This window comes from Eptesicus fuscus, chromosome 12 (genome assembly GCF_027574615.1).
Source record: "Eptesicus fuscus isolate TK198812 chromosome 12, DD_ASM_mEF_20220401, whole genome shotgun sequence".
NCBI lineage: Eukaryota > Metazoa > Chordata > Mammalia > Chiroptera > Vespertilionidae > Eptesicus > Eptesicus fuscus.
The window spans coordinates 8,320,001-8,346,145 of NC_072484.1; the positions used below are offsets into that span (position 1 = coordinate 8,320,001).

Consider the following 26,145-nt stretch of genomic DNA (forward strand, 5'->3'; position numbering starts at 1 on the left):
CAAACTCACAGAATATTAAAAATGGAAGGGGCCGTCGCCATTGCTCGCCTCCCAGCGGTCCTCGTCCAAGTTCAATTGCTCCCATTGCTCTCCTTTTTCCTGTACGTCCACTTTCTGGCTCTGGACACCACTGCGGTGCTCTCCTCACCTCTGACTGTGGGTTTATCTCAAGACCAGCTGTGCCATTAGTTACTTCTGTTTTCAGAATTGATTTCAAATGGATTGTTTTTCCTTTTTTCTTTACATTGAATTCAGCAATAATACCCATGAAACCATGGTTTTAATGTATCAGTTATACTTCCCCTTTCTAAGTGCACAACACATTAAAACCATAACTGCTCAGAAATCATGCTTGTTCCACCTAAAATTACCTTGCATGTGACTACCTAATGCATATAACCGGTTGGAAAGCAACGCTCTGGAGAGGGGGCAGCAAACTGTTCCTATAGGGGACAGACCGCGCATGTTTTAGGCTCTGCGAGGCGACAGGCAAAATCAAGGATGCTATGTAGGTGCTTATGTAACATGGGAGAAAACAAATTCCCACATGTTTTCCCCCAGACATTTAAAATGTAAAAGGCATTCTGACTCATAAGTCAGACAAAAACAAGAGGTGGGCTGAATTTGCTCCTGGGCAGTAATTTGTCAATCCCTGCACGAAACCACGTATCTGATATTGATTTGAATCATCTCTGAACTTTCCACAGTGAGACATAAAACATATATGGGATGGCTATGAAGATGAGACAGTGGGTGCAAAGCAGCTGCTCAGTAAACGTCCACTGTTGTTTTTGTCCTCTTCATCCTCCTCCTCTTCTCTCCTGCTGAGGCCGCACTTTGCCTCGGAGTACTCTGCCTGACACACAGTAGGCTTCGCTAAATGATAGATGGCGTTATTTCAACGGGTTGGAGCATGCAGTCTCGACCTGTGCAGGCCAGACTCTGCTGTGCCAGTGTTTTTAAAAACGCATGCTGAGTCCCCCTCTGGAAACTCTACTTCTGAAATTCGCCCAAGGAATAAGCTGAACACTTGAGTGTGTTTTTTAAAATCCTGGAAGTGGTTCTGATGATTCCAACTACAAACCTGTGGCATAAGAATAGCATAATCTGGACAACAGGGTCAGAAATTCCAGTCCCCAGATGGGCCCATTCTCTCTGCTCTGTTTTATGGTCACATACAACACAGCTCGTGTCAGCCCCCTTTGTATATTAAAAATGGAAGGGGCTGTCGCCATTGCTCGCCTCCCAGCGGTCCTCGTCCAAGTTCAATTGCTCTCATTGCTCTCCTTTTTCCTGTACGTCCACTTTCTGGCTCTGGACACCACTGCTGTGCTCTCCTCACCTCTGACTCCTTTGTAAACAGTGGAGTCCACTTGTCAGTCAGTCAACAACTGATGTTAAATGAGCATGTATTACGTGCCAGGCCTTGAGCTAAGTGCTGGGGACGCAGCAGTGAAGGAGGCAAAGGCCCTACAATACGCAGTCCTCTTCCTCGCCCTCCTGCCTTTGCCAGGCTTGATTTCTCCTTGTGGCCCCTTTCACCGCCTGCGTCTTCCATGCATGTTGGCTCTGCCCCCTGACAGCAGGGACCTGATACTTTTGTTCACTGTAGTTCCCAAAGCCTACAATGGTGCTTAGCACACAGTAGGTGTAGTCAGTAAAGATCCGTGCCCGCGGGATGAACAGGGAACTCTGTGCCTCTTAGGGGGCCCAGCTGGTGGCCACCCCAAGGCGGACCATGACACCAGCCTCCTTGTGTTGGAGTTAAGAATGGAGCCTGTCTCCTGGTCCCGACACCTCCTTGCTGTTTAATCTGAAATCACTGTGTTAAGCCTCAGTTTATATATTCATTCCTTTATCAAACGTGTGAAACGTTGGGAGTATTAAATAGGCCAACCTTCACTATGTGGACAATGTTTAATAGGTAGTGGCTCTGTTGTGCTGGTTTTCTTGTCAGCTGGAACTCAATAAAGAGAAGATAGTTCTAGAAATTTTCTGACAATTCCTAAAAGGATAAACTGAGTAGCAAGTAATATGCCAATAAGGGTCCTCCTTCTATAGGCTGATTGTGAGCATCTGTTTATTGGACTAACATTGCTGGAGCTTCTGCCATGTGCTGGACCCCATCCCAGGGCCTTAGGACACGCAGGTGATAAACCAGTCACGACCCCTGACCTCAGGCACTTACTCTCCGTGGGGAGAGATGGATGGGAAACAAACACACCAAGAATCGGAAAACGTCAGCCCTGAAAGGAACAAAGCCGCGAGCTGCATGGTCCTCTCAGGCCCGCGATGCTGGGGACGGGCTGGATCTGGCAGTCTAAAGGCTCAGGAAAGGTTTCCCTGAGTGAGATCTGGACTATGTGACGGTGTTGGCTGGACAGGAGGAGGGACAGCTGGGGGTGAGGAGGTCAGAGCAAGGCCGAGCGCAGGAGGAGGGGATGTGAGGGTTTCCTGGCAGACGGTAGGAGGAGCCAGACCTTCAGGGGCCTAGAGGCTGATTCTTCTCTAGTGCGTGAGGCTCCGGAATCCCCTGGACCTCAAACATGCTGATTCTGACTCAGTGGGACCGGACAGGGCCTGTGGGTGGGTCTGCATTTCTAACAGGTTCCATGGAGATGTCCACAGACCACAGTGTGAGTACGAAGGTTTCAGCCATGACTTCATCCCTGTGAGTGGGTAGTGGGTGGGGTTAGGCCAGGGATTTTCCCATGATTCCTCTGGATGGACCAGCCCACCTCGCAGCTGTCACAGAGCGTAACCCTCGGCCTGGAGCTTGGCAATCCTTTGGAAAACTCTAAGGTTCAAATGGAGTTGGTGCTTTTTCCCAGCGAGTCCTTCAGCTGACACTTGGTCCACCCCAATTCTAGGTGGCATATCCAAAACAGGCTGCTTCTGCCCCACAGAAACGCTTTGGTGTGGGAGGTGCAATTCAGAAACTCTGGGAAGGACAGCCCATGTGTATTTTTCAGAAGCAAGCCAGGCTTGCAGTAAAGAAACCTCTATTTGTATTTGCATTTGCGTACAGATACACAAGTATATAGATAAGCTTTCAAATGCAGTCCTAGCCACGCATAGGATTGAAACGAAATCTTACAAACAGTAAATCAGCTCAAATTGCATCATTAAAGGATCACGGGACTGGGGTGCTTTTGCTGCTGCTGCAGGGGCCTGAGAGGACCCAGGCTCCTCTGTCCAGAGGGATTAGCCATCGCGGACAGCAGTCCACTGAGCAGCACTGACCCTGTGGGGGTGTGGCTGTCGGGGCGGGGATCAGTAAGATGCTGGCGAGCAGGAGCAGGCGACCGGCTCTGGGAGCGCGAGCTGGGAGCGAGCCCCGCCTGCCTGGCTGCCTGCACTCTGCCTCCGGGCCTCTCTCCCAGGCCTCCTGACTGTCTTCCTAAGACAATCTGGGTAACAAATATGGGCCCAAGAAGCAAAGAGGCCCTTGTAAGCAATCCCAGCGGCTCCCTAGGAATGTCCCCAACAAAGGTGGCACGCGGCCCCCTGGGCTGGCTGCTCACTTGAAGTACTCGCCTCTGCAGCTTCACGTCAGAGGTGGCTCCTATGAAGCCTCACTACCTTTCCAGCAGCTTTCAGAGCACAGCAAGGGAGGGGCTCCTGACCAAGAGAGGCTTCTACAGAGCATTGCGCACGCCTGGGACCCGCCGCTCCAGCACGCACACCACCGCCACCGGCCGGGGTGCTGCAGGCAGACGGGGCACCGCGGAGCAGGGCGCTTCTCTAACCCGCATGCGCATGGCTCCTCTTGCTATGTCAGTTTTCTGCAGGGAAGCACAATGCCACCCCACCAGGTACTCTCTGAACAAGCCCCACACACAGCAAAGGGAATCAAACCAACTCCGGCTTCCTCAGCCCCACGAGAGCCCACGTCTGACCTGTTCTTGCCTGGGGAGAGCGGACCCTGACTCCCCTCGGGGTAACTCTGACTTCCATTTTCCTCCCGTTCAGCCTCACCCCATCTCTCATTCCTGACACACACAAGCCTTTTTAAAATCATGAGCATCTTTATCATTTCAGGCTCGTCGATGGCCATTTTGCCTAATTAATAAATAAGTCAAAACCTGAAAGGAAGGGAAGGTTGAGAAGAACTTTCGACCCTAACCAGAAGGAAGCTACAGTGAGCTAGACCTGGGATGTGGTTCTTTGAATCCTGCTGGCTCGTTCGTTCCAGGAGTCGGATTTCACCTCCACGTCCACTCTGCGTCACCTGTTCATTATGTTGTGCCCAGAAGCATCAACAAAGACCTGAGAAGAACATACCTCTTTCTCCAGACCGTTAAACATTGCTGTTCCAGTAGTTCCCAACCACCACATTCACTCCCACTCGCTGAGCACTTACTTATGTGCCAAGCATGCATTAGGCGCACTCCATACATAATCCATAATCTACTGGGCAACCCCATGTGGGAGGAGGGGAATTTTTTTCAAAAGTAAGAAACTAGTGCTTAGAAGGTTCAACCTGGACTTGAACCTCTGAGCTCAAAGCCAATGGGCTGCAACCTTTCAGAGCATCATTGGCTTTGCAGGCCTGAGAGCCATCCTCTCTTATTATGGTAACATCACCTTATTCTTAGCTCCCGTGACGCTGGGTCCGCACAGAGGGGAGGCAGGCCAGCCATGGTTCAGGGAGGGTCACCAACCCACACGGGCCAATGTAAACCCTGTGGCATTTGCTGGGGATCCTTTGGGGCAGGTGCTAAGAATCGCTAAACCAGACGCTGCCAGGTGACCACTGTGATCACCATGTGTAGAGAATCCGATCGAGAAGAGAAGAAGGCGGAGTCAAAGAGAGAGACCTGTCCCAGTCCCAGCCCTCTGCTGTAACCATAGGTGCCAAGGCTGAGTCTCACAGATGATGGGTATGAATCACAGGCTGCAGCAGGTTCATCAGAATAAAAATTGGGCTTCTAGAGCTAGGTACTGAGTGTGGCTTTGGAGTCAAACACAGCCGGGTGTAAGTCCTGGTTTCACTATATATCTGCTAGGTGAGCAAATTACGCAACGGTTCTATGCCTCCATTTTATTACTTGGAAAATGGGGACATTAGCAGTGCGTCTCTCCCCTCATTGAGAGGAAGGCTAAATGAAGTCAGGTGGGTGTAAAGTCAAGTGGGACCGTGCCTGGCATGGAGAGACATGCCAGACCTGGAATGAAGCTGGGGAGCTCGGTAAATGTTCATGAGACGGATCATAATAGTTTTAGGGAACAAAAGGAAGGAAAGGTTGATAACATTAAGGGTAGTGGTGAGCAGTGAAAAATACCCAGAGTGGCCAATGAGGGACAAATCTGGATACCCATCCATCTATCCACCCACCCAATCATCCATCCACCAATCCATTTGTCCAACCTCACAGCAAGTTATTGCTCATAAGAGCTGAAAAGGGCTAATATGCAAGAAAGAAGGGACCTGGGTTCAGGAAAGATTAATCAGAAGAGAAATCAGGGAACTATCGTAATGAACATGTCAGGGGCTTCCTGGGATAAAACCAGGGAGATCAATAATTAGCTCCAGAAGCAAGCATACAAATGGAAATGAGTTTGAGTTCTTAGTGAATCACAGATCATCTTCACCCATCCATCCGTCCATGCATCCATCCATCCATGCATCCATGCATCCATGCATCCATGCATCCATCCATGCATCCATCCATCCATGCCTACATCCATGTATCTATCCATCTATCTATTGTTTTAAAAGAAAAATAGAGAGAAAAATCCATCTAACTATCCATTCATCTATCCATGCAGCCATGCATGCACCCACCCATCCAATCATCCATCCATCCATCTATCCATTGTTTAAAAAAGAAAAAGAGAGAGAAAAAACCTTCCATTTCTCCATCCATCCATCCATCCATCCATCCATCCATCTATTCATGCATGCATCTATACATCCATCCATCCACCCAACCTTCTCTCTCTCCCTCCTTGGCTTTATTCTATGCTCCATTACTAACCTCTGAACACTGGGCTATGCCTTGTTTATCCCTGTAGCCCTGGCACACAGTACAGGGTCTTTAAAAAAGTAGAAATTAGTAAGTATCTATTGAATGAATAAAAAAATGGCTCTCAAATACAAACACTCATTTCAAGGAACTTATCTTCCACGAATCAATTTAATCCATCCAACCCTCCTTCCCTCACACAGTTTCCATGCCTCTTTCTGATTACTCCTGGAATGAGCCTTGTACCCTGGAAAAGTTATCGGGCAGCATCCGTGTTGACCCAGCAAAGTTTCAAGCTTAAGCCCTCACCCCATAAATTTTCTTTTGCTCCTCTGGAAGCAAGGACTGCCTTTTATTTTTATTCTGTGTTTCTTTTATAGAAAATTGCAACATCTCAATCCACACATGGGTTTGTTGGGTATAATACAGGGTGTGACTTACAGTTGTGAGTACACAAAACACAGAGCTTATTCTTGTATTATTATTATTTATTAATTATTATATTAGTTTCCATTCAAACAACTATAAAACTACTTTTGCCCCACCCTGTATTTGTCACAGCTGCTGTTTTCATAATGCAAGATCTATAGGAAGCCCTTCCCCTCATTTTTGTTAATATATTTTTTTCTTTAATAAAGAAGGTTGTACGTTTCCATTGCTACTGTTTTATCCTGGGTGACTCCCCATGAAGTTGCCCAATTCCTTCCACCCATGGCTGGAGAGCAGCTCAGAGCCCGTGCCTGAGAATTCCAATCGGAATTACAAACAGTATTCCTGTTTATTTATCGGAGTGCAGTGGCAGACTCAAAAGTTAGACCAAAGCACAAAACTTTTCTTGTGGAGTAAGCTCAGGGGATTGTGGTCTAAAATGAAAATCAGATCATTGTTTACAAAAAAAGAGAAAGAGAGAGTGGGGGAGGGAGGGAGAAAGAGAGAGAGAGAGAAACACCTCACACAGAGCATTGTTATACATTTGAAAATATCTTTGTGTTCCTTCAATGTTCTTCTAAGCGTACTAACGGGTCAGTCCACAGGAAATGCAGGAATACGTTATATTTTAATCAGGGCACATAAAACACTGTCTAGAATGTTATGTTGCCCAGGGGAATGCACGGAGCAGGGAACATTTACAAACTCCAGGTCAGTCTCCCCATTACATCACTGTGAAAAAAACAAATTTATGAGGTTAAATTATATGGATGTTATATATTGGAACTGTTAGCCCATTCCCAAATGAGAATGTTGGCTGAAATAGCCAGATTCCCTGAGAGAAATCTCTAGGTCCTTTATTGTAGATGTTTTTATGGTAACTTTCCACACACACAAAAAAAAGCGAAGACGTATTCTTTGAAGGTAATGAAATGAATAATAATAATAAAAAAGCTAAATTCCAATAGAGAAAGCACCTAAAGGAGTTACCTACTCTTCCCCGGAGATGAAACACAGAAGTTATTTGTGGGACTTAGCCATGATTTATCCCATCTATTCCTCATCTAAATGATTGGAAGCACAGATGTTGATGCTATAACTTTACTTCCAGTAAATAATTCCTCAAAGGACTCACATTTGTTTAACCTTAGTCACAGGATGAGAAAACTTATTAAACATTTATGGAAGGAGCAACCCAGATTTTTGGTTGATGTCTTGGCAAGTCTGGAAACGCATAGCCCCAATTTTCCACCTTCCTTTCGCCTCTCTAAAAGAGAAGGATCTTCGGGGAAGTGCCGTACCTGGATAATAGAGACTCCCCCTCCTCTATCCCTCCATTTGCAGTGTGGCTTGACAGTAAACAGCAGGCTGCCATGCTGATCTCAAAGCACAATAATTAAACCAAAGGGACAGCAGACGAGGTACTCCTATGGGATCACAGAGGAAGAAGAAAACCGCACCCGGGAACTGTGTTCTTAGGATTGCAGGTCTGCTTCTGAGATGAGCATGCATTCACATGTGAACCTGCGTGCACTCACTCAGTCATTCAAAACATGTACTCAGACCCTACTACATTCAGCCCTGTGGTATCTACTAGTAACTATCCCAGAGGCTCCAAGAACCATGGATGACCCCTTGTTCATTCATTTGTTCATTCCTTCATCATTCATTCATGTATTCAATCGAAACACCTACTGTGCTCCAGGTACAGCAAATGAAGTGGCCCCGCCCTAACCGTTTTGGCTCAGTGGATAGAGCCTCAGCCTGTGGACTGAAAGGTCCCAGGTTCGATTCCGGTCAAGGGCATGTACCTTGATTGCGGGCACCTCCCCAGTAGAAGGTGTGCAGGAGGCAGCTGATCGATGTTTCTCTCTCATCAGTGTTTCTAACTCTCTATCTCCTCTCCCTTCCTCTCTGTAAAAAAATCAATAAAATATATATATTTTTTTAAATGAAGTGGCCCCCATGATTTGAAAGCTGAATCCCTGACATGGAAAAGGAAACAGAAATGACAAGAGTGTGTACAGCCTGCTTCCTGGTATTAGGATCTGTCACTGGTAACTTCCCCATCGAGGGCTAATTTTCCTGTGCAAGGGACCTGGGTGTCGCTATGGCTTTGCTTCCCTCTCACTCGTGTACATCACCAGGAGGAGAGGGCAGAGCCACCGAGGCTCCCTGGGAACATGCCCTGTGACATCGATCTCATGTTCACCGGGAAAGTCCCAAAGAGCTGCGCGCTGGGTCCATGAGTAGCTCAGCCTTGGCAGGAACACATGCATAGACCTCGCCCCCCACAAACACAGACTTCATTTATACTCCTTCCCCCCAGACACACATAGCAACACCACCACATGCCTAATCTAGTCGCACAGGAAATATACTCACGTTCACAACACATCTAATATGTGCATGTTCACAACTCACACCCACCATGAAACAGACCCACGGTGCACACGCACACAACACCCGTCCTGAGGATGGCGCTGGACTTGGCTGTGAAAAGCATCTGGTACCACGTGAACCCTCCAGACCTTGGGGTCCTGCTTATCAATAGTTGCACCGCCAGCACCAGGCAGTGCACGCCATACATGTTCGCTGGGTGCCCTTGAACTGTTCACACGTCCAACTCCAGCACTAACTGTTAATGATTCACCGTGTGACATGACACAGGGAAGCCTTTCCTGACCCCGGGCCCACGCGCCCCCCACGAGCTCCAGCGTCCACAGGCAGCAGCCCTCCAGCTGAGAAGTTCTGTTTCTTACTCACTCGGAGGGGAGAGGCCACTTCTTGTCTGTTCATGCTTTTCTTTTCACTTCCTCTGCCCCCCACCCCACCCCAAGGCAGCGAGGAGGAGTTCTCTGGATGTTCTTGGGTACAAGCCCTTCTGATGGCTGGCTGAGTCTCACTCCTTATTGGGATTATTGACGTATTTTATTTATGTTCCGTTTACCTACTCCAAGCAGACAGCTAGCAAGTGCCTACTCGGTGCAAGTCAGTCGCTTAGATGTTTGGTTAGGGAGGTGTGCATCTCAGCAACGTCTCAACAATGTTCAAAGTATGAGATATTACTGTTTATGTTTCTCAGCTGATCTTCACGCTAAACGCAGTAAAATCTCACAAGCGTTTATCTCTATGCAAATTACTTATATGACAATTGTAAAAATTCCCAAGAATATGAAGTATAGGATTATGTGAGATTGAAAACTTTAAAATATGCTAAAAGCCTATTAACAAAGGAATTGATAAATGAGTAAAAAGGCACATGCTTAGGGTGGAATAGGATAAAGCATATAAAATGAATTAGCTCTATTTTTTTTAAACCTGTCTTCTCTTTCACTCTCTCCTTGTTTCTTTCTCTACCTACCTACCTTCCTATATACAGGGATAGAGCCCCAAACAGAGTGATAAAGCCAACTTGTAAAATATAGTGTGAACTTATTTACATAAAAAATTTTAAAACATATATGAAAGTATAATGATGCTCCCAGCTACATATACATGCCGGTAAAACTATAAATAATGGAAGCTATCCACACCAAATCCTTAGCAGTGCCTCTCTCCAGGGAGAGAGTGATGGGGAAGTAATCATACTTGCTGAACACATTATGCGCTACGCACGATTCTAAGTACTTAATAAGTACCCATTTTTAAATCCTTATAATGGTGCTTGGAAGTAAGACCCTCCTTATGCCTACTTTAGAGGACTGAGGCTCAGAGATTGTAAGTTTGGTGTTTAAAGAGGACTTAACTTTATCTGCAAAGTGCAATTCCTTTATATCTGAAATTTGCTGATCGTGTGAAATAAGCTCATCTTATGTTCTTTCTTCTTCTAATTCATCTGATTGACTATTTCCATCCAATATTAATAAAGAAAAGATTTATGTTAAAGACAATAAAATAGGATGATAATTTCATTTCATTTCTCATTAAAATAACCTCAAATCAGATAGCTAGGCACTTTGCCAAATTTTGTATTATTACAAAGGTTTGTTTCAAAATGCCACTTATGCTACGAAAATGTAAAATGGTGTAGCCACTAAGGAAAACAGTATGGAGCTGCCTCAAAAAATTAAAATTAGAACTATGTTCCAGCAATTCCACTCCTGAGTATTTATTCAAAGAAAATGAGAACACTAATTTGAAGAGATTATGTATCCCTTTTTCACTGCAGCAATATTTACAATAGCCAAGGTATGGAAGTAACCTAAGTGTCCATAGAGAGATGGTGCATATATACAATGGAATATTACTCAGCCAGTAAAAGTAATGAAATCGTGCCATTTGCAACATCATGCATGGACCCAGTGGATATTATGCTAAGTGAACAGGTCACACAAAGAAAGACAAGTATGGTATGATTTCACTTATATGTGGCATCTAAAAAACAAAGCAAATGAGCAAACAAAATGAAACATAAACAGGCTCATAGATACAGGAAGCAAACTGATGGTTACTAGAGAGAGGAGGGCTTCAGGGCTGAGCAAAATAGGTGAAGAAGATTAAAAAGTACAAATGTCCAATTATAAATAAGTAAGTCATGAGAATGTAATGTACAGCATAGTGAATATGGCCAATAATCCTATATAATCCTATATAATAAAGAGGTAATATGCAAATTGACCCTCACACCCTCACACAAGATGGTCACCCCATGTGGTCAAAGATGGTTGCCACAAGATGGCTGGCAGAGGAGGGTAGTTGTGGGCAATCAGGCCAGCAAGGGGAGGGCAGTTGGGGGCAATGAGGCTAGCAGGGGAGCAGTTAGGCATTGATCAGGCTGGCAGGGGAGTGGTTAGGGGGTGATCAGGTTGGCAGGCAGGCAAGCAGTTGGGAGCTAGCAGTCCTGAATTGTGAGAGGGTGTCTGACTGCAGGTTTAGGCCCAATTCCACAGGCATCAGGCCTAAACTGGCAGTTGGACATCCTCTGAGGGGTCCCAGATTGGAGAGGGTGCAGGCTGGGCTGAGGGACAACACCCCCCCCCCCACAGTGCACGAATTTCGTGCACCAGGCCTCTAGTATTCTAATAACTTTGTATGGTGACAGGTGGTAACTAGATTTATTGTGGGGATCGTTTTGTAAGATACGTAACTAGTAAATCACTAGGATGTACATCTGAAACTAACAGGATATTATGTCAATTAATATTAATCAAGAAATCAAAACATATTAAAACTACCCATATTTTAAAAAGTAACAACAAATATAATAACCCCTTCCTTCTTACCACCACCAACTAAAAACTATTGCTGATTTTTTATTTTTATGAAAGATCCTATTATGATTTCTGTTGTAAGCAACATTTTCCCTCTGAGATACCACCTTTTGAATTTGGAGGTCATCTTTTTTTTTCATATTACTTAGAGTACTCATTTAAATGTCACCTATAATTAAATACTTACAAGTAAGAAACACCTTTACAGACCCTGACCATAAATATTTTAAGAGATTCTAAAGGGGAAGATCTGTGAGGGTCGCTTTCCACTCGCTGAGAGAAATAACGCTCCTCGTCATTGCGTGTGGCCCATGTGTGTGATGGCCAGGAAGAGGCAGGGCCTGCCCGAGACTCCGGGGGACAGAGGGGCAGCGTCTGACTCCACGACACACCCTCGAAGGGGCTGCAGGAAGTGGGTGAGCCCGACTGCTTCTTGAGATGCCCCGGGTGGACCGTGTCGGGGGTTATCATGTGTTTTTCCACTTTTGTCTAATAAAACAGGAACGGACTTATGCAAACGCCATTGTGGAAAACACAAGGGGTTTTCGAAATCCCAATTAAAAAAATATCTTCGAAGGGTCAACTTTTAAGATGGCGTTCAGGGATTTAGATAAGCAAAATGAACTCCTCTCTCTCTCTCTCTTTTTTTTTTCTTTGACAAAATTGACTTACTTTCACTAGATTTCAACTCACACTCTTGGTCTGCACGGATCTGTACTAGACTGTGAGCGCTTATTTATAGGCCTGTTTGCTGCTGAGCATTAAATAATGTGAGAAGAGACAAAGCACAGTGTCCAAGAACTCGGATTCTGATAGGCAGACCCTAATTAAAAGCTTGCGTGATCTTCAAGCTACTTGAAATTTTCAACACTTAATTTCCTTATCTATTCAATGGGCCAATAATAATATCCGCCCTGTGGGATGTGGTGGGGAAAGACTTTATGTAAATGGACTGTACGTAGTCAATGCTTGGCAAACTACGAAGTATATATACATTTTGGTTTAGTGCTATCCCCATCAGTAAATAATAGCTATGTGACCATGACCATTGTACTATCATCATATTCTTCATCATCGCCAGCATCGTTTTTATCCCGCTCGCCCACGGAGGCACAGATGCTTGCAGAAAAGGGCTTGGAAGTCTGATTTCTGGAGAGAACGAGGACAGAGAGAGGGAATTAATGGAGAGAAAAAGAAGAGGAATCACTGAAGTACGTGTGAGAATATATGAAAAGGGTACAAGAACGTGGAGGTGGTTTCAGAGAATTAAGCCAGGTTTTCCGCCCTCTGGTCCAACAGGGTTCCCGGAATTTGAGAGAGAGTAAGAGATAAAGAACCAGGTCTGGGTGGTTCCTTTCATTACTTTTTGTCTCTGGCCTGCGGCTCCCAGGGTGCCAGCTGGCTCCTGAGCAGACAACCCCTCCTCCCCCCGCCATACTCCCTGGGTTGCTTGTCTCTCTCCTTAACGCAGGGGTTCTCTGGGCTCCGATGCTTGGTGCTGTGACCAAGTAGGAAAGTGCCTAAATGGATGCATTTCTCGGTTGTGATACATTAGAGAAAGTGGTCCCCACCATTTCTAAAAACATAGGTGATTGCCATGAGAGAGTGAGAGTGGAAAGAGGGACTACTTATATTTATTTTTCCTGTTGAGTAAAAGCAAAAAAGTGAAAATGGACTTCTCAAATAATTGTTGAAATATTTAAGTACTTTGGTATTTGGGAGAGGGAGAAGGAGAGGGAGAGGGAGAGGGAGAGGGGAGAGAGAGAGAGAGAGAGAGAGAGAGAGAGAGAGAGAGAGAGAGAAAGGGAGGGGAGTAGAGGAGCAGGAGGAAGAGAAGGGAACTTGATTTCCTCCAAATATCCTGTAATTCAAAGCCGTATTGGGTACTTAAAATATTCGGGGGCCTCACCCCCACCCTATGGAGTCAGCAGGGCTAGTCTCTGGCCTGGGAATCTGTAGGTTTGCGTTTAACCAGTTCTCCAAGCGATGAGGATGCCACATAGTGCTGGAGCACCGGCCCACTGCAGCGCAGTGCAGAGGGGATGCCCAGTCCCTCGCGGTGGAGAATGTCCTGGGCCCTGCGCACTTCCCAGAGCTGCTCTCTGGTATCCCGGGGGAGCGAGTTGGGTGGGGCTCCCTCTCATTTTCTGAGTTATTTGAAGTTTTGATGAAAGCCTCTGTTTTCCAGGCGTTTCTCTGACCTGAGGGTGACTTGGCAGCCCTTGCTCACAGCTGGTTCACCAACCCCTGCCCCGCCCAGGCCGGCACGTCTACAGCGTCCTCACATGTAGTCATCCGGGCGCATCCTCGTCATGGTGTGTGCAACATCCTCCCCCCAGCTGTTGCTTTCTAAATTCATTTCCTGATAATCACTCCCTCCTTTATTTGCGTACATATTTTTATTTGAAAATGAAATTTATGTCACTGCAGCCAGTGGAAACGGCATTATGTGCCATAAGGGACGATCGTTGGACCATGACAGTCCGGTGTTATTATTGCATTTTCCACTGGATGTGTGGGTTGCTGACGTCTCTGAAGCTGAGGTCTGCTCTTGCTGATCACCACGTGCAGGAGCGTGTATAAGACTCCCACGAGACTTCCTCATTGATTAACTCGGGCATTGACCCCGTGCTCAGAGGGGGCATCGTTTCCCACGTGTGCCTGACTCAGTGGCACGTAAAACCATTGACACCAGGACGGGGCAGCCCTGGCTTCGCAGTGCTCAGGGTTGGGCTCGCCTTCCAGGTGAACCGCACAGAGCACACCAGGCTGGGCAGGGGAGCGAGGCGCCCGCAGCTTCCATGGGGAAGACGGTGGTTGGGGTGAGTGGTCTTGCTCCTTCCTCCTCACGTGCACCCTCATCTCCAGGTCACAAGCTCATCATCAATGTGGTGCTTTTAGTAACTTAACATGTATTGAGCGCTTACTGTGTGTGAGACACTGTTCCAAGCGCTTTGCTGTTGCTAATCATGTGCTCCTCCCAAGAACCCAGCAGTGGGACTTCAGTGCTCCTATTTACCGATAAGGAAATCAAGGCCTGAGGGGGATTATTAACTTGTTAATGTATGGGCTCAAATGTATTGACTACTTACCATGTACCAGGCATGTGCTAAGCATGTTATCTGATTTGTCTCAATGAATCCCTGTAAAAACCCATGGAGAGGCCTTTTAGTGGGTCTGTTTGCTAATGAGGACGTTGGAAGCCTGGGAGGAAAAGGTGGGTGAGGTCACAGCAAGAGGAGGGGCCTTGGGGGAGAAGGAGCCCTTGTGTGAGGGCAGAGGCTGCCCAGATGGGGAGCTGGGTGGAGGGGTACTTCCAGGGCCCCAGAAAATGTGCTTCCTGAAGAGTGGCCTCCCCCAGGACGGGCAATTCTAGAATAAACGCAGCTCCCAACACTTTCCCTCCTCTCCACTTCGGCTCAGAAAACACAGACTGACAATTGGCAGTAACTACCTAATATATAACAAGAGGAGAGATGTAAAAGAAAGAATGAGAGAAAATATTAATAGGACAAACATAGCTTTTTAAAATTATTATTTACAGCTTTCTTCCACTCGTACCACCTGCAGTTTTCCACCCATCCTGTCTACCTTTTGACCAAGTCCCCCATCTCCTCCACCTCCAGCCTGGCCCAAGTCATCACCTGCTTCTGACGGGGCTGATGCTGGGGCCACCTAGGTGGTCCACCTGCTTGTCCCTGGTGAGTATATGGCAGCCAGAACGATCCTGAACACACCTAAGTCAGAGCCTGTCTCTCTCTGCTCCCTTGTCCCCCAAGGCCCCCTGCTTCACTTAGGACCCCCATCCCTATCCCTCTGTCCTTGTCCCTCACCCTCCTTCCCTGTGCTCCAGCACCCTGGCCTCCTGGCTGCTCCTCCAGTGCTCCCCACTGCACACCCCAGCTCTGCTCTCAGACCTGCTTGGAACTGCCCTCCCCTGAGGGTTGCACTTGCCTCCCCTAACCCTCCTAATTTCTCCCGCACTTGCCACGCCTTGGCAGCTGTGACAGATATCTGCGGGCTGGTTTGTGACCTGCTGGTTTGTGAATGCCAGCTCCAAGAAGGCAGGCATCGGGTCAGTCCCGCTCAAGGCTGGGTTCCAGCACCCCCACAGCACCCGGTACACAGCATAGCTTCAGGAATATTGGTTAAACACAGGTTCGAAGGCAGCAGAAACACCCCCCACTCCACCCCACCCCATGCCCCCTGAGGTCCCAATCTCTTTGTCCTAAGATACACCTTCACAGGCACCAGCCAGCCTCGCCGTCCCTCTCTCAGGCATATCTGAAGGTGACAATTAAACAGTGAAGAAGGCGTTACCAGGAAACAGCCTGTAGCCTTCTCCTATTAGCTTAACAACCCCTAAGCTTTGGCGCCTGGGGCCTGAGGGGATGAGCCCAGGTTTGCAGGTGGGGGAGGTGAGAGTTGCCAAACCCTGAGAGGCTGGGAGAGCCTGAAGCCTGCTGGGCTGGAAGGCAGAGCACCTGCAGGGAGGAGAGGGGAGGTGACCTCTGGTCCGAAGTGAGGATCCTTGACCCCTCCCCTCCACCAGCCTTGCTCCATCCCAGGGGCTCTGCTTCCCAAGAAAGTGTGCAAATCCACATCATCAGCAAACACTGCCTCTAAGATGAATACACAACATCTATGGCAAAAAGGCGGATCACTGCTCCTCAGTTAAAGGCAGATGGGGCCACAATGAAGGGAATACAAGTTTATTACTAAAATCTGAGGCTTTGTCATTAATATTTCCTCAATTGATAAATATTCATGATCATGATTGGTAGAGTTCTGCCAAAAAATGTTAGATGTGTAAAAGAGATCCTTATACTCGAAAGTAATTAATTAGTATACAAAGTAATACAGTAATTAAAGTATTTATTCATTCATTTATTTACAGCCTCATTTATTCATTCATCAGGAAATATTTATTTAGTGCCTGATAGGTACCAAGGACTAATTCAAGAGCCTAGATTTCTCCTGGAATTCCTACATAAAAACAAAACAAAACACAAACAAACAAGAAAGAGAATAAAACCATTTTTTTTTTATGAAGAAGATGCAATGTAAGTGCCAGAGACAGCACCAAAGGTTTCATGGACATCACATTATCTCACTGTCACACACAATGTGAGGGGAGCAATCATGTCCCCACTTGGGAGATAGGGAAACTGGGGTGCAGCAAGGTTAAGGAACTCCCTTTAAGTAGAGAGGAGCTGCAATTAGATCCCAGGTTTGCTCGGCTCTTCACATTTGCCCTTCCACAGCCTCCCTGATGCCACCCATCCGAGCATCAGCCCTTCCTCCATAAAGGCTGGGCCGTGGTTATCTCCAGGGGCTCCTCTCTTGCTTGGAGCATCCTCCTCACCATCACGGAGGGCCCGGTATGTCAACTGGCCAGGCCAACATGCCCAAGTCCACACAGCACTGAAATACCCCACGTGCTTACGTTCTGCTAGTAACCCAGCCAGATCATATGGCTTCCCTGCTGGAACCCCTCCCCGTGGCGTCCCACCACACGGAGAATCAAATCTCAAAGGCCACACGTGATCTGCCTCTGTCCACCTCTCCTACCCCGTTTCTTCTTTTTAAAAAACATTGTACTTAGAGATAATTGCAGATTCACACACAGTTATAAGAAATAATTCGGAGACATCCCATGTACCCCTCCACCAGTTTCCCCTAACTGGGTACAAAACGATATAGAACAGTATCACAAGGAGGAAATGAACATTGAGCAATCCACTCCCGTGACTCAGATTTCACTGGTTTTACACGTGCGTATGTGCACGTCCGTGTGGGTATTTAGTTCTGTGAAATTTTATCACCTGTGTAGGCTTGCGTATCCACCACCAGAGTCACGATACAGAACATTCCAGCACCACAAAGACCCCTCCTTCTGGCTGTTCACAGCCCTGCCCACCCTCCTCCCTAGCTCACTGCCTCATCGCACCCTCGCTCAGTCCCCAACCTCTGGCCACCCGGCAACTTTCGGCCGTCTAATTCTCTATACTTTGGTCATTTCAAAATGTGATATACATAGAACCATATCATATCCTATGTGATACCTTTGGAATTGACTTTTTAAAATCAACACAATCCCCTTGAGATGCACCCGGGTTGCTGCATCCATCAACCAATAGTTTTATTTCTGTGTTTTAACTGCTCAGTAGCATTCCAACACAGGTAAAAAGGTAGCCCTCGCTTAGATGAGCAAAACGCAAGACAAATGCTTTCAAATGTGATCCAAGAATTTCTTTTCCCGTGTAATTTCTCCAAGCTCATGATCGCTAAAACTTTTGCATTGTGCACCTCCCTGTTGTTAAGCAGAGCTAAATACTGATATGTTAATAATAGGATTACCTAGCCATGCCTCCTGAATTCTAATTTCTACAGTTTTAAACAATGTTAGGCATTGCTTCGGCATCACAAAATATTTGAGGAGGCCCAGGGGGCATCTTTTTCTGTGGGGCGAATGCGAAAAGAGCGAGAGAGGCAACGCTTGGAAACTGCACATGGCTATTTTAAAGACTTCCAAATCGCTCCGCATTATTGGATCATTTCACCCATGGAGTTTGCTTTGAAAATAAATATATCAGCAAGTCCCGCATGCATCTCAGATTTCTTTTCTGTGTGTCTGCCTATGTGTTCGGTGTCTTCATAAAGGACCTGCGTCCGATACTCTCCTGATGGCTTCTCCGACAAAATGAGCAACACGAATACGGCCACATGGCCAGAGACACTCATTAATGTCCCGGTTAGATTCGGAACCATGTGTTCGCACAGGCGCCTGCCTAGGAGTCTGCGGACATTGTCCAGGAGTGGAGATTGGGGCTGTAAAGTCTCTAGCTTTTATTATTACTTCCTCAAGACCCAGCGTATTTTGAAACCCACTTTAAGTTCTATCCCTAGGCTATTTTCTCTGAAAAAAAGTTCCTAAAGTAAATGACAGAGAGGTCAGTAGTAGTTAAAAAAAAAAAGAAGAAGAAATTGTAAACCAGTGAAAACAGGGTTGTATGACAGAGGCCTGTGGCACACGGTGCTTTTTCTTACTGCAACATCCAGGTAATCGACCTCCACGAGGCTGTTTCTTATGTGGTTAGAATGACTAAGCTCCCTCACAAGCGAAGAGCTGCTTGCCAAGGGTCCCCCTAAGGAACAAGAGAATTTCTAACTTTAAATGGAACTTACACAACTTAAAATAATAAAAAATACAAATTGGTGCCAATTATTGAAAATTGGATAGGAAAAACCTCTTCCAGGCTGAGCAGGCTGTAGGAAGGTAGAGACAGACGACAGAAAACACACTCTGGATTGATCACAACATTAGAAAATGAAAATAAATTTCTCCCAAAGAAATAAAATATAACAGCATTCTCAACTTGAGAAGCAATAAAATCATTTGTGTGCCAAGCTTCTTTTAATACCACTGTGATTTTTTGTTCTTTTTAAAAGTCGCTCAATTTGATTGTAATTAAATAGGTAATGAAAGGCACTGCTTCGGGGAAGCCATGCAAGACACTCTCTAACCGTTGGTTTAATGTATTTCCAACTGACTTTGCATCAAACGCAAATGATACTCTGTGTATGCCTGGTCTTAATATAGAATTTGTCAAGCAATTCTGTGCGTTTGAAAGGAACTTGGGTGGGTGCAGGCACTGCCTTTGAAATCGTGGCTGAGTCTTCCCAGACCATGACATACCTAAATAAAACTGATAGTACAAATACCGGGATGGAAAGGAAGCTGCACCCGGGACATTTAGCGCGGGTCCTGTCAGCTGGTTACAGCCCCGGCACCAACATGGACAGGGCCTGGGTCTTCTTCCTGGCTGATTTTCCTAAGCTCAGCCCCAGCCGGGAGCAGAAGTGCATCAGATCCCCGGCCTTGAATAATGCCAGGCTCAGGGCCCTTTAAAACCTGCTCAATTGAGAGTACAGTTCCCAAGCCACTGGGAAGATACATAGATCATCCCAGGTATTATCCAGTTGGAGAAATTCCATCAAAGGAGTGAGAAGTCAGCTGAGATAAAATGATAGCATAACCCTCTGTTGGAGAATGTGACAAAAGGCAAAATGCTTCAAGGGACAGACCTGCTAAAGATGCCTGGGAGGTATTTGTTGGGTGTGAAGTTTCCCCTAACGGTAGCAATAGAATCTGGGATTGGCTGGTAGGAAAACAAACGCGCAGTATTTCTGAGGAATGCTTCGACCATCTTCAAAAGTAAGCCCCAGTGTCCGACCCCCAACCTCAAGGAGAGTTTCGCTGTCCAGAAGTTTCTCAAAGCCCCCCTCCCTTACCTGCTTCCACTCCAACTCCCTGTCACTTGCAATCTGCTGATTAGGGTTAATGTATTGTGTCCTGATATGGCAGATTAAAAATGAAATCAATAAATGCCTAAAACAAATGGGCTTTTGAACTGTCCCATTCAATCTGAGTCTTTAAGGGTGAGGTGAGGGTGGGAGAGGGAAGTCAGGACAGGGCTCGGGAGAAGACCACTTAAGTAATCAATGTCCATCCAAAACACTGTGTGGAGGCTGCGTGTGTAAGGCAGCTGTCCTTCATTTTTCCAGGGATCTGCCTTAAATAACCAGACTAGCCAGGACAGTTCATGCCGCTGACCCCCTGCGGGGGGTGTGCGTGCGCTTATTATTTCCATTCATCTGTTAAATGCATACTGTTTGAGTAGGTGAAAGGGGTCTCTAGCCTGTGGTATTTACATCTCCAAGATGTGAACTTGGCTTTCGGAAGTATGTTTAAACAAAGTGAGAGGTCCAGGTCCCTTCTCCACTCCAATTCCTATTCTATTGAATCTCATCCCACTTGCCAGTAAATTACAGGTACACTTCCCCCTGAGCCCCTGCCCCCTCCCGCCCTGAGACCTCACTGGTGCATCCAGCCACTGCTGGCTGTCATGAGGCCGAAAGCAGATTGCTCAGGCCATCTCTCCTCTCCACTGCAGTATTCTGAATGGTCCCTGCTGAATGTTTCCCATGTAAATAACCTGTGCTATTAAGGTGCAAATTGCAACTTTTAAGTAATGATTGCTAATAGTCTAATGTTTACTGCTACACAAGGACATCCATGCAAACAAAATCTGCATTATTCATCTCCGTAGTAAATAAACAAAATAAATCGAGGGAGCTGTTCCTTCCTGCAAGACTTTGCCGAGATCTGGGTCGTCAGAGAGCTTTTGAGAGTCAGCAAGAAGGAAGCGTTTCATCTCTCTGGGTGGGCAGGAGAAGAACCCTATCATTTATATACACATTAGATATTCACATGTAGACGATCCCCAAATATTCTGCGTTGTACCGCAATTGGCTGGCACTACACGAAAACAATAGTTCGGGATGGTGAAATAAAATTACGTATTACACGTGTGTGTACAGAGACCGCGATAGATTGTAGAAAACAGAAACAACGGTAGCGTGCAAATCTACAATTTCAAAATGTGAACTACTCTGTATCCTGCAAAATACAAACATATCCAAACACTGTTCTGTTTTGTTTTACCTTCCTGCCATCTTCTCCATCTTCCCTAAAACGGACAGTGCGGGGCAGATGCCGGTATAGAATTCTGCAATATTCTCACAAACCCCTGAGGTACTGTAGGCTGCTTTCTAAACTTTTTTTTCCTTGCCCGAAGTAACAGTATGGTGGAATAGCACAGCTTTAGGAAAGTCAGGGGGAATGACATTTGGGAAATGTTCTGCCTTAGCTGTTTCCTTAGAGAGAACTGCCTACCTCAGATCTCTGCCCTTTGAGGGGGGAGCAATACAACAAATAAGGACTAAAACCCCCCATCCTTGTATCATCTCCCTCATTCTATCTGGATACCTGCTTTATTAGAAAGCTCTCTAATTGATTCCTTGAAACATGGAACTTAAAACTAATAACGCAAAGGAATCCAGTTGCCTCACACTGGGCTTGGGAAGGATAGTCTCATTTCTGATTCACTCACAGGCTTTTTCTATCTTACATTATTCATTAATCAAGCTGGAAATCAAGCTTTCAGCATCAGGCCATGGGAGTAATTACTTACAGTTGTGCTTTGTGTTTAATTTTAAGCCGTGATACAAGTTAGGATGGCCATCTTCCTAGGACCCACCTTCTGCACCCCCCTGCACGCTAACTGGCTAAAGAATCCCAAAGTAGCGAACTTTCCTCGGCAATAGCCACCTCGGCTGAAACAGCACAGCAGCGATGACTTCAGAGGAAAGAAACATTGCGTGCAAAAATACCCGCCTTATTAATATGTGTGCAAATAAATACTGCAGGAGGGGCCCCATTGTGTACGAAATGAATCACTCCCTTTCAGCTTGACCAGGGGTTCTACTTCTTCAGTGAAAATAATAAAAACCACGAAAACAAACATAGAAAGACAGTAGGAATACAATAGGCCAGAAAATTGAAACTACAGTCACAACTTTCTCACACACACACCCTCTACAGTAAGCAGGCAGGCCAGCACCAGGAGATATCAGCTTAATGAAAGGACCTGATTTAAATAATGTGATGCAGCATTATGTTACGTACACCTGGATCCTCATTGATCAGAAAATAATTATAAGCAAAGTAGTGCAATTCTGAGCAATGCACTTTTTGTAATGAGCTTACCAAAGGAGACGTGTCCAGTCATTCTGGTAATTTAAATTACTGCCTAGTTGGTTGATGGCCTTTACCGGAACAACAAGGGGGGAAAAAAAAGAGTAATTTTCAGGGCAGTATCACTTCTTTCTGGACTGTTGCCCGGGGTTCTCTTTTGGGACAACAATGAGGACGTTATCTCTAATAATCTAGCTGCACTTAAACTTGTGTTGCCAGAACTAGACAGGGCAGGCTTACTCTTCCTGAGTCCAGAAGGCCAGGGTGCACCCCAAAGCTGTCAGACCACAGAGCAATCTAAGTTTAAAAAAGAAGTTCAATGTAGAAAGGGACCTGGGTAAGAGAGAGAAACTGTTTTCAAAAAGAGGTAGAGTTGTAAAAAGATCACCTCACTCACTAGGTAGGTTCTAAACGTGCATCGTACTAAAATGTTTTAATGGTTTTGCTCTAAGGGAAACGATCGGGAAGTGCACGAATCAAAGCTTTATAAATGATATTTCCGCCTGCGATTTGAAGCAATCTCCACACGGCAGCTCTGCGCTCAGAAGGGAAGATAATTGTGGATATCTCGGAGCACATGTACTGCCATTCGGGCTGGAATCGGGCCACGATGGAGGATGAGCTTGGTGGCCCAGCCTGTTCAGACACAAACACCCACTTTGCCCAGATTTGGAGCTAACTTTGGATTTGTTCTGAGGGTGGCTTTGCAAAGTTTAGGAAAGTGCTCCACCGAACTTCTCCCATGTTTTGCGCGAGTAGAAACAGAAGGAAATGTGGCGGTGGGTCTGCCGGGGACCAGCCTGAACTGATGCTGCCTAAAGCTTGAGGGTAAAGACAGAGACGGGGAAGAAAAGCAACCGAAGCTTTTTGCTAAGCCCCGATTCAACTAAAGGACACAAAGAAATAAAAACGCCCACATTAAAAGCCAAACAAGATAATAATTGTGCATGTCTGGCTCTGAATCCAGAGGGCAAGGCTTGCGTCACTGGCACTCTGAGTTACCATGGTGAGTGATTTATTGATATATATCAAGAATGAATAGATCAAAGGCAGCGAGATGACAGGTGATCAATCAAATGTCAAATCAAAACTAGCAATCAAGTGGAAAGCTGATTTTTCAGTGGGTGGGTCTGGCAGGAGAAAAATGAACTTTCATATTACACTTCCGAGAAACAAAACCCCAGCATACTATTAAAAAAGCAATTAAGCAACCCAAAAGAGAAAAAAAAAATCCTTTAGCAGGTCTATTGTGCTGATCCATTAACCTGTTCCTCTCTTTTTTGGGGTGAGGTGGGGTGGTGGTAAGTGAGGATTCAGATGGGATAGTTCCTACCATACAAATCAATTTACAAAGTTTGCAACTCTCTCCGGGCAAAGAAAAACCAGAGCCGTGCCAATATTCTATGGGGCACCCCCACCCTCTTTAAGAGAAGGGAGAGTGTTGATTAGGTTTCCAAACGTGGGTCCTTTTAGCAAACATATTCAAAGGTTCATGCGTTTCCTGAAGCGGTTTTTTTCCACCTTGGCGATCAAAGCTCAACTCCCATTGCTCACCCCAAAGCCAGCCTGCAGCCCCGGCTTGGGCAGGGCTCGCACTTCCACTTCAGTGCCCCAACCCCAGGGAGAGAAAACCGCTGTCCCTCCAGGCCAGGAGTCCTGGCACTGACCACGCAGGGGGATGAGGGGGTGGAAGGACTGTCTGCTACCCCGCACCCCAAATCCTCAGCCCAACTTTGGCCCAAGAAGCAAGAAACAGACTGGGAGAAAGTTAGGGGTGGGGTGGAGGGTAGAGGGAAAAAAGTTTAAGGAGGGAAGGCTTGGTGGGATAGCACCCCCACCCAACCAGAGCCTGTGGAGGGGAGGATTCAGGAGATCTGAGAAGGCGAGAGAGAGGACGGGTTATCCTCAGGGCAGAGAGGGATACCCGAGCGACTCCCCAGAAAGCTGGGGGGCTGGCATCCTGGGCACCAGGGCCAGCAGGGCGGCGAGGGGCTCTGCGCACAGAGCGGCCGAGGGGCAGCCCCGAAGCGGAGCCTTCTCTTACCTGCCGCCCGCTTGGGTGCCTGCTGTTTCCTCCTTGGCATCGCTCAACTTCGCTCCAGTCCCACTTCTGGCGCCCCAGCCCCAGCCGCGCGCGGGGCCCGCGGTCTCGCTCGCCTGCCGGGTCTCCTCCGCCTCCTGCCCGGTGGCTCCTAGGGCGTCTCGGCCTCTGTCCCCCCGACGATCCCCCCTGCAACTCCTCCACCGCGGGCCAGAGACCCCCCTCCTGGGTGGCAGACCCGGGTGGCTTGTGCCGGCTGGTTTGAAGTAGAGGTTGGCTGTGCCTTGTTTGTTTGTTTGTTTTGAATTTTTTTCCTCTCTTTCTCTCTCTCTTTTTGTTTTTGCTTTTTTGGATTTTTTTTTTTTTTTGGTTTTGGTTTTTTTTTGTGACTGTTGAGACACTTGATTTCTTTATTAAACATCCAAGACCGGGTTCGGATGGAAGGGACGAGGGGCGCACACGCGCCACACGCACACGCGCGCGTAAAGATAAGGAAGAAAAAAAAAGGCGATCCTGGGAAGGTAGTGGTTTCTTCTTCTTTTTCTTCTTCCTCCTTCTCCCCTTTCCCTCCTCCTCCACCTCCTCCTCTTCCTCCTCCTCCTGGCCGATCTCTATGGCGGATCCGCGCTGGGGGGAGAGATCACTCACTGTAGGTTTGTGGCTGCTGTCAGATCCCGTCTGTGAGTGATATGCGAGAGGACAGGCGCGGGTTTGGGAAAGACAGAAAATCTGGAATTCACTCACTCACACACACACACTCACACACACACACACTCACACACAGACACACACGGACACACTCACACACGCACGCACTCCCGCTTCCTCTCACACACTCACACCCCCACATATGCACACACACACACACACACACACACACACTCTCACACACACACAAGACAGGGCGAGGCGATGCCAGCAAACATCGATCCTGCTGAACAAACTGAACATTAACAAACTCCTCCTCCTCCTCCTCTCCCCGCGACCTGATGACAGGGAGAAATTTACTCCCCAGCCGCAGAGCGCCAGGCAGAGGGAGTCTATTAAAGGGACAGTGTCCCACCAGGGAGCGGGGCTGGGGGCGGGGCGGGCTTGGCACCCCTGCCCCTGCTTCTGTTCTCAGGGAGCCCTCTTCCCCGTGTGAGGACCTGCCCACCAGGCGCAGGGACAGCCCTGGGGGAGGAGGGAGAAGGGCGGGGGAGTTGGGAGGAAAGGGGGCAGGGTGATGGCTAAACTGGAAGCCAGGAAGGGAGCTGCAGGGGGCCAGGCCAGCCAACCAGCAGGGACCATGGACAATATTCAGAGGCTGAGAACTTAGATTTGCTTTGGAGGGGGAGGGGGAGGGCACTTTATCTGGTGATGACCTCCATCCTCTAAGTCTTGTAATCTGACCACAAAGATGTCCTCCCCACCCCCTTAGGTTTAATGATGCCCTGTCCCTCCCACCTTCTTGTTAATCAGTGGATGGTCATAAAAGCAAAAATCTCCCATCGGCGGCCTCCTTGAGAGTTTCATCGCATATTCTTCTCTTTGTTTTGTTTAAATGGTATTTATTGAGCACCTATTATGTGCCTGTTCTGGAGACACAGCAGCCACTAGAGAAAGGGAAGAAACCGGTCCTCTTAGTGTTTATATTTTAATGCGGGAGCAGACTGGTCACCCCTAGGTATCCAGTCGTTGCTGAAATCTCACTTTCCCCAGAGGCCTGCCTTACTTAAAATGCCACACACACAGGCTCGCCACCCCATTTCTCTATTTTTCCTCTTTTGTTTACTGTTACAGCCCCAAAGACGACAAAGAACAAGACATATAGTAAGTGCCCAATTAGATACTGGTTGAATGAATGAAAAGCCAACAAATACACAAGATAATTTCTGAAGGAGGGGGAAGCTC

The 26,145-nt window shown here is 46.9% G+C and overlaps 1 protein-coding gene across 1 annotated transcript in view; it reads right to left on the reverse strand.

The window, feature by feature from the left end:
• TSHZ2 (teashirt zinc finger homeobox 2) overlaps positions 1 to 25,113 on the reverse strand; it is a 260,346-nt gene extending 235,233 nt beyond the window's left edge. Inside the window, exon 1 of the mRNA XM_028145026.2 lies at positions 24,256 to 25,113. Within this exon, the coding sequence (XP_028000827.1) occupies positions 24,256 to 24,295 (40 nt within the window). The 5' untranslated portion in view covers positions 24,296 to 25,113. The remainder of the gene's footprint in view (positions 1 to 24,255) is intronic.
• Between the last annotated feature and the right edge of the window lie 1,032 nt (positions 25,114 to 26,145).